This window comes from Sycon ciliatum, chromosome 5 (genome assembly GCF_964019385.1).
Source record: "Sycon ciliatum chromosome 5, ocSycCili1.1, whole genome shotgun sequence".
NCBI classification, from domain to species: Eukaryota; Metazoa; Porifera; class Calcarea; order Leucosolenida; family Sycettidae; genus Sycon; species Sycon ciliatum.
The window spans coordinates 15026426-15035984 of NC_088647.1; the positions used below are offsets into that span (position 1 = coordinate 15026426).

Genomic DNA, 9559 nt, shown 5'->3' on the forward strand with positions numbered 1-9559 from the left:
AATGACGAACTAACTGGTGTTGCACTACCCTCTCCAGCAACTTGGACACTATTGGGAGAAGGGATACAGGTCTATAGTTGGTGGGGACTGATGGGTCACCGGCCTTGTACAGTGGCACGACAGACGCCAATTTAAATGCGAATGGAATGGTTCCAGTCCTCAGCGAGGTGCAGAACAGCACAGCAAGAGAATATGAAAGCAAGTCAGCACACTGCTGTAGCAGAGAGCCCGGTATGCCGTCACTACCTGTGGCTTTCCGCGCATCCAACTTCTCAAGGAGACGTCGGACGTCAGCAGGAGTCACAGGATCAAGTTCGGTCAAGGAGACGGGTCCAGCGGGACCGTGCAGGGTACAGAGTTGTTCAGGACGGTTGGGATCGGTGACAATGGAGTGGAACGTGTCGGCCACCTCGCTGATGCTACAACTAGGATCTTGGCGGCGACGTGAACGCCAAGTGACTGCATTTAGAATGGCCCAAGACTTCCTAGGGTTGGCCACATTTTCTTCGCACTGACGGGAGAAGTACTCGTTTCGCTTGCGCCGATACGCGTTCCGAGCAGTGCTACGTGCTTGTTTAAACTCTGCATACAGTGTGCCGTTTGTCCTATCCTTCCGCCAACGGCTGTGCAGCCGCCGTTTACGCTGTTCGAGCTGGTGCAGCTCTCTGTCAGACCAGGGAGGTATCGCCCTCCGGGAAGGCTTAGAGTTGTGCAGCGCGGCATGCTTGTCCAAAACGTACAGGAACTTAGTGTGCCACTCTTTCCACATGTGATTTACATCATTGTGATCCGAAAAATCATGTAGAGAAGCCTCAAGGATATCTTGCCGAAAAGAGTTAATGTCAACGCCACGTATACTCCTGGTCAGCCGCGACGTCGTGGATGACCCGAGTGGAACGTCAACAACAAGCTGAATAAAGGCTTCCACAGCGCTGTAGTCACTAATATCAGTGGGCACAACCGTTGCTAGGGACACTAGCGCCGGGTTGGTCAATATGAGATCGATCATCGTGCTTTCAGGGCACTGTGGAGTTTCACGGGTCGGCTGCATGACGATGTTCTGGAGGCCAAACGCAGCACAGAGGTCGGTGAGGTGTTTGTGCTGGGGTGCCGGATGGGCTGGGTCCATATTTACTCCAACTAGGGTCACGGAAGAAGACTGCACAGCTGCTCGTACAATATCTGCTTCCAAATCTGCCCAGTAAGACACTGGCTCCCCCGGTGGCCGGTACACGCAACCAACCAGGTGCCGACCTGGTTTTCCGTTTATTTCTACCCAGACTGTTTCTGTAGATTCAGAATGCAGATCTGGGCGGGATCGAACTGGGAGATCTTGACGGTAGTAGAAGCAGACTCCGCCACCCAATCGTTGTCGGGCCAAACTGTCCATAGCTTGGAGCAACCAGCAGAAAGAGACAGGCCGCGGCCAGTGAAGCGAAAAAAAAACTCGATGGTAAACTGAGAAGATCCGCGTTAGCTTTTGGACATTTATACTAGGCAGCCGGGCCGAGCCAGGCATAAGCCAAGCTGTGGACGCAGCATACTGCTGCTACACTTCAACGCGGGAATGTTCACTAGCAGGGAGTCGTAAAAGCCCTTTTACGACTCCCTGCCTACTAGTACAGTCGTCCCTCTCTAATCCGGCACTTGTTTATCCGGAACCCTTGCCAACCGGCGCACTTTCTGACGAAACCGATTTTGTTCGTTCAATTCCTACATCTTAATCCGGCACTTGAATTCCGCCTCCGGCAGTGACTTTTTTAAACGAATCGCTCAAACTGCACGTAGTTTGATTTCATAATCCGGCAGTCGGAAATCACGTACCGTACAGGTGCACTCCTTGCCAGGCCAGGCTAGGCTTGTCCAGGAGACCATACTTTCTTATTTCTATTTAGCAAGGAGTAGTGTCCTGCCAATTTTCAGGTGTGTGTGTGTGTGTGTGTGTGTGTGTGTGTGTGTGTGTGTGTGTGTGTGTGTGTGTGTGTGTGTGTGTGTGTGTGTGTGTGTGTGTGTGTGTGTGTGTGTGCAAGAGTACATGTTAACAAACTTAACATGTTCTCTGTTTTACTTTATCACTGTGTATATTCCCGGAGAACAATTGAGAATATAAAGCCGTGCACCAAATACTTGGGTCGACACGGAAAAACCCTGCGTTTTGACATACATGTACATATGATACATGCATGCAATTGAGTAGGGCCGGGTCAGAGGGCAGGATCTCTTAATCCAGCACCCTCGTTAATCCAGCAGAAAATGCCGTAGCAAAAGGTGCCGGATTAGAGAGGGACGACTGTATACTAATAATTATAGCCGAGCTGACCGAGCGATTTTCGAGAAGGCCCGCGCTCCGCAGGTAATTCGACCAAGAGAGCTCAGTTCTTGCACAAACGCTGTTGCAGGCAACGTGTCTTTCACAGTTTCAGTATTTCGCGTGATTTGTACAATCGTCTGTCGTCACAGTAGATAAGGTTAATTTTAACCGGAAGCACTGATACACGCTCAGTGTGAGCACTGCAGACCGGAAGCAGACATGCTCTGAAGCAGACGTGCGACAATACACACCCGCAGTACACGGTGAGTGCAAGCCATTCTTTCGAGCCCATCTAATTCACCCGGCTAGAAATGGCGTTCTCTGAACAAGGAGTTAACTGTGGGTACGTCAGGTACTCAAGAGATTAGTTACAGTTATCCCTAGATCGTGCCGCTAGCCGCTGCAGATGTCAGGCCAGAGGCTGAGAACCAATTACCGGCAAACTAATCTGTGGCTCTGTTTGTCTAACTGACATCTGAACTTCACCTCCTTGCACTCCCTTATAATGATATCCCTGCTTCTATGATGTGTGTACATATATGCATGCACTATACACATTCGCTCTCATGTAATTAGTCTTGCTGCCCGTTTGACTCTGTGAATAAAAATAAAACACCACCACCACCACCAACAACACCAACAACAACAACAACAACAACAACAACAACAACAACAACAACAACAACAACAACAACAACAACAACAACAACAACAACAGCAACAACAACAACAACAACAACAACAACAACAACAACAACAACAACAACAACAACAACAACAACAACAACAACAACAACAACAACAACAACAACAACAACAACAACAACAACAACAACAACAACAACAACAACAACAACAACAACAACAACAACAACAACAACAACAACAACAACAACAACAACAACAACAACAACAACAACAACAGCAACAGCAGCAGCAGCAGCAACAGCAACAACAACAACAACAACAACAACAACAACAACAACAACAACAACAACAACAACAACAACAACAACAACAACAACAACAACAACAACAACAACAACAACAACAACAACAACAACAACAACAACAACAGCAACACAACAACAACAACAACAACAACAACAACAACAACAACAACAACAACAACAACAAGGCCCGGGATCGAATGTAGTGACAGGCAGGCATAGTGGGATGGCCTAGGATCATGATTGAGAAACAGAGGGTACCAGGTTCAAGTCCTGCTTGGAAGGGGATAAATTATTTTTCTTCCAGCCGTGCCGCGACTAGGCCTTGGCGGATAATGCTCGAAAAGGTGGCAGATTCTGCTTTTTTTGCACCGAAATTGGCAGAACCATACAAACCTTATGGCGGGCAATTCCTCGAATTCTGCTCCATTTCTTTATCCACATACCAAACATGCATGAAACTTACCAGAAAAAGTACCGAATTCTGCCAATTTTTCTGCCGGCATTATCCGCCAAGCCCTAGCCGCGACCCACAGTTAATTCGGAACTCGTGGCCTGGCACGAGGGAAACATGGATGCAACGAATGGGATTCTCGGTCTTTAACCACGCTGATCTACTCACCTCCCACCGGCGGATGGAATTGGCGACACATTTGATGGGTTGGGAACAATCGTAGATGGGACCAAAACTGTACGCTTGATAAGCTTCCTGGCAATTCATTTGACTTTTAAATTGTCTTCTGCACCCCAAAGATCAACGGCGCATATGCAGCTCCTAAAGCGGTGTCTATGTGGCATACATCATGCTGTATTGTGTACTGTAAGTCACATGCGAGCACATCGCTAGATGGATGCGGGATGTCCAGCCAGAACAGGCCGGTCCAGGACACGTGCACACAGTCAACGTCTCAGTGACTTGTAACACCTTTCCTCCAGCGCTGTGATGGCCTTCTCGTGATTACAGTGTTGGCATTATTTGGACGTGCGGAAGACGCACGATTCCTTTCCATCGCCTGTCCACCATTTTAAGGTGGCAGACTACCCAAAAATTCGCTGAAAAATCGAAGTTGTAAATTCATATTGAGTGCTACGTCAGTTGAAAGAGCATGAATAGCTGCAAATTCTCTGAAAATTGTGTCCCGATCTGACCGCCGTTCAAGAGTTATGGCCGAAAATGTGCCCTTGCAAGGAAAGATTTTTTTGTTGCACGCTGTCATTTGTTGGCAGCACTGTATTTGAATGTGAGCAGACCGTGCGCAACTTGTCGTATCATGGAAACACGTGAAAGTGTGCAGAATTTTGCTCCAAGTCCAAAAGATCAGGTTTTTGAGCCACGTATTGGGCTGCACGGCGGCGGGCTTCGCCCGCCGCCGTGCAGCAGGACTTTTGCCAGCACCCTCGTGACGTTGCAGATATGTGGCTTGATTCATGATTGTAGTTGACGTTGATTTAGTGACTTTGGCAAGTTTGAGTCGTGTCAAGAAGTCAGGTAGGATTCAGTACTAGGCAGTAGTGAAACGTGAGTGGTAGTCTTTGCCGGTTTCTGAGGTTATCCTGGATTTGGTGTGCAGCGCTGTGGAAATGGCTTGCTGTGGAGGTCCCAGCACTGGATGTTGTATCAAAGGTACGACCTCGTAGCACGTGCTAAACCTAAAAAAATTCAAAACTTGACTTGGGTCTGTGGGAGTGTGTGAGAGAACGCCCACTCGTTCCGTTGTGACAGATTCCAGGGCCTCGTTGAGGGGCCCTACCCCATCACCCATGGCTGCTTCTGGACTTGTTCTAGGTTTGAGTCCCGCGCACGAACAGAATGAGCACGAAAATGTGAAAAAATTGTAAATGCATTTGTTTGGCTCCTGGGTGGCTCGCACACCGTGGCACTATGCCGGAAAATTGAGTTTTTCCGGCCTGGAGTGAGGCGCAAGAACTTGTAAATCATGTCCTGAGGGCCAGCATAGTAGCAGGAGTGTGTGGTCAAAATTTCACTCAAATCCATTGAGAAACACCAAAGTTACGGTCAATTGAATGCCATATGAAATTTATGGGTAGGCTGCCCCCTTAACTCTGTCCTCGCTGTACGTACCGTTAGTCGTGGTTTGATGTGTTTTTTTGCTGTGCAGCAAATACGTGGTACATCTTTTATGTTGCTGGCCAGTGCTTTGTAGTAAAAAAAAATGTACATGCACATGGTACTTGGTAAAAGGAATTCGGGTGGACACATCCATTCCCATTGCGCTGCACATCCGAACCAGTTCCGTTATTTTACAGCGTTTCGGCACTTGGCCATCATCACCTAAAAAAAGAAGTTATGTCACGTGACTCACCTCTATGCAGAAGGGGGGGGGGGGGGCTGCTGCTTCTTCTCCGTAATGTGTTGCACCTTCTCTCTCCCCCCCCCCCCCCTGCATAGAGGTGACATAACTCACATCTTTTTTTGGCGCTACACTCTGCGTATTATTTGGCATGCACTCTCACTTCGCAGAGCTCAATGGCGCGCTACCTTCTGCAGCTTCTTCTCCGTGATGTGCACAGTTGCATGTTCTCTCCCCCGCCCCCCCCCCCTCTCTCTCTCTGCATAGAGGTGACATGACTCGCATCCTTTTTGACGCTACACTCTGCGTATGCATGTACATGTACATGACTAATATACTGCTCCTGTGTGGCTTCCACTGTATTCATTGTTCTTATTACTAATTATTATGCCTGATGATGGCCAAGTGCCAAGACGTTGTAAAATAACGGAATTGGTTCGGATGTGCAGCGCTATGGGAATGGAAGTGTGCACCCGAATTCCTTTCAGAGATGAAGCTCCAGGAAGCCTCAGCCCTTCTTCAGGCATCTTACATGGGATTAGGTAAGCCTTGTTTGGTTGACAACATGTTCCAAGGCGGAGGACGCACTGTGTTGAAAACAGTGTTCCTGATTACAACCATCATCGGTTGGTAAAAAGCACCGGTCTTGCGACCATTTGAACCGTATGGAGGTAAAAATAAGAAGAAAAGAACCACTTCCCAGTATTAAGGGTCAGAACCGGGACTAACCCTCATACGGTTCAAATGGTCGCAAAGGCCGGGGATCTTTCGGAGCAGAATCTGCCAATTTTTTTAGCATTATCAGGCAAGGGCTAGTTCAGGCTGCCTGTTTTCGATCATCAGTTACCTGATGTCGTGATTACAGTGAATCTCTCAGCTTCCTTTCTCTCCAAATAGTGTTGCGTGAGAGTGAGTTGTTCACCAATCCAAACCGCCATTAGAGATTAAACTGAGTGCAGGAAGCGGCCAAACAATTCTCGATATTAAAAATGAGAACAAACTGTGCAAATCATTGTATCATCTCACTTTGCGCACTTTCTCTCGCATCCTTAACTATGTTACTAGTCCATACACAAAGTAGGAGATCCCCCAGATAGGCGTCAGCCTTTGGGTAATCCTGAAATAGAAATTATTACTTTGGAGTATTATTATTATTGTATCTTGTGCTATTGCATTCATGAACATGATAGTGTAATAACTGTGTACTTGTAACACAGAACTCCAGCAGAACATAGCAGGGTAAGACCTTTTGCCTCTACCGCATTTACTCCCAGTGCCACGAAATCTGTGCTAGAGGACCTGCAACGCTTTGAATGGTCAACCCCATGTTCAACTTATGTTTATTGATTCCTCGTTCACCACTTTGACGAGCCTACGTCCAGTAGTGACCTCTGCAGCTATTAGTTTCACCCATTTCAATGTCTTCGACGTCACTGCAAAGAAGGTACCTCGACCGTCTACAGGTCCTGCAGAACAGCGGGGCTCGTGCTGTCTTTGGCCGCCCTCCGTGGTCGCCTGCCCGCGACCTGCTGCCGTGCTGGAGCGCATTGCAGTGTTCCGTGTGGCAGAAGTCTTCAATCAGAAGCTAGCATACCTGGTGTGGCGCTGTCGTTATGCACTGGCAAGTCCAGAGTTGCAAGCCCTGCTAACCCCCCCCCCCCCCCCCCGCTGCACCCGGCCCTACTCGGCTCCAATCTGCCATGGGCCTGTGCGTGCCAGTTTCCCATTGGGTTGCGGGGCGGGGGCGCTTTGCTTGGAAGGGAGCTGCATCATGGAATGCCCTCCCCAGCGACATCCGTGCCATCCATCACGCTCGGCAGTTTCGCACGCAGGTAATCCCCTGTAGAGGCTGAAGACAAGCGAAATCGTCTGTTTTTTTCTGTTCTCTTTCTGCTGTACCCGATCTCTCACTGATGTACCGCTGACTCTACGTTGAAGATCTAAGTATTTGAATTCTCATTCTCATTATGATTTTCATATTCGCTTTCATGTTATTGGGTTCTATGCCCGTTTGAATTTGCGAATCAAAATAAATACAAACAAAAAAACAAAACACATGGTTTTCTCGACTCATACTGCTTGAGATACTTTTCGTATCTGTATCACCATAACACCCTCTGCTAGTCAACCATCATTCCATTCCATTTTATTGCGTAATATTTTCTTCCTAAAAACGCCCACATAATATTAAGAAGGCATAGTTGCTTGTTTGTGATGCGACTTTAAATACAGTACTGTACTTCGAAGTACAACAACAACAACAACAACAACAACAACAACAACAACAACAACAACAACAACAACAACAACAACAACAACAACAACAACAACAACAACAACAACAACAACAACAACAACAACAACAACAACAACAACAACAACAACAACAACAACAACAACAACAACAACAACAACAACAACAACAACAACAACAACAACAACAACAACAACAACAACAACAACAACAACAACAACAACAACAACAACAACAACAACAAGAAGATAGAAACGTGAATGGCAAACAGTGCAAAGAGCGAGTGGGCAACACACATAATCGTGATGCAATGTACAGCAATATCTCGTCCTACTAGCCAGCAAAGAGGTTCGGTGAAGGATGAAGTTGCGCCTTTCACAATTTCTAGCTCTCTCTCTCTCTCTCTCTCTCTCCCTTTCTCTTCCCATCTCTTTCTTTCCCTAACAGTCTCGCAGCATTCCGCTAGTGCATCACATATGCAGCCGCTGCACTCAGTACCAGCGCTGCAAGCTGGCCGCGAGGCCATGAAGCCGACGATGTGGTGACGGTTGCAGCGGGGCCTCGGGTAGATGGCTGACTAGCGGGTCCACCGCCACCGGTAGATGATTGCACAACGGGTCCGCCAGTAGATGGCGGATCCTTCGCACCTGGATCCCTGGGTGGCTTGCCGGTGTTGCAGTTATCCCCATAGCAACACTGGTAGACATTGGCAACGACGACAACCGAGCTATCGAATGGACTGGTCTCAATGTGTTTGCTAGTGTTCTGGGTACCGCAGTTGACGTTAGACGTGAAATCCCCGTCACATCCCTTCTTCCATTTCAGCTGGAAACCTTTTCAGAGGAGCACAAGGATAGCACAAGGACAAGACGAGCCAGTTAAGAAAAGTAGTAACACACCGCCTGATAGTGATTGGTGTGCTGCATGCATTGTTATACAAGCTGAGACAAAGACGAAATAGTGGTTGCGACTTCCGCGATGAGTTTTTTTTAGGAATGGGTTTGCTCCCACACTGGAGCTCGCGCTATTCCGCCGACTAGACTTGGCACTTGACTGACTCACGACTGCCATCCAGAGCACACGAGAAGTCCATCGAACCTCAAGTCAAGTCGGCGGAATAGCGCGAGCTCCAGTGTGGGAGCAAACCCATGCCTTAGACCAAGACGAAACTATAATCACACTGATGTCAGTGACGACGGGCCAGGCCCAAACGTTGATTAATTTTATTCGCAGTGAAGACCGTTAGTGGAGCGTTGGAGTGAGGTTTCATAAACGAAGCCGCCAATTTGCGATGCGACTTTAAATACAATGTAAAAGTACAACAACAACAACAACAACAACAACAACAACAACAACAAGCTACAAGTAAGGTGGAACAGAATTCTATTGGTGATCAGTAAACGAAGCTATGTACATGTGTAGTATCACGCACATGGCAGTCTACTTTACAGACCAAGGGCAAGGCGCATACACAGCACCTACATGCTACATACTGGTATTGGTCCGTGCATTTCGTACACACACACCACACACACACACACACACGCACGCACACACACGGAGACACACACATACATACACACGCGCGCGCGCGCGCACACACACACACACACACAAATAGTGTTACTTACCGACGGTGGCGTCGTACTCCGTCGCGGACACGCAGTAGCCCTTGCTGAAGGCGCTGCAAGTTTTCTCGCTGCTTGTACACTTGCTGTAGTCAAAGCCATCG

General features: G+C 47.9%; 1 protein-coding gene across 1 annotated transcript in view; it reads right to left on the reverse strand.

The window, feature by feature from the left end:
• Positions 1 to 7904: 7904 nt before the first annotated feature.
• LOC135816624 (uncharacterized) overlaps positions 7905 to 9559 on the reverse strand; it is a 1779-nt gene continuing 124 nt past the window's right edge. Inside the window, exons 1-2 of the mRNA XM_065329788.1 lie at positions 9459 to 9559; positions 7905 to 8660 (exon numbers count right to left, since the gene is read on the reverse strand). The exon at positions 9459 to 9559 is cut by the window's right edge and continues 124 nt beyond it. Of these exons, the coding sequence (XP_065185860.1) occupies positions 8290 to 8660; positions 9459 to 9559 (472 nt within the window). The 3' untranslated portion in view covers positions 7905 to 8289. The remainder of the gene's footprint in view (positions 8661 to 9458) is intronic.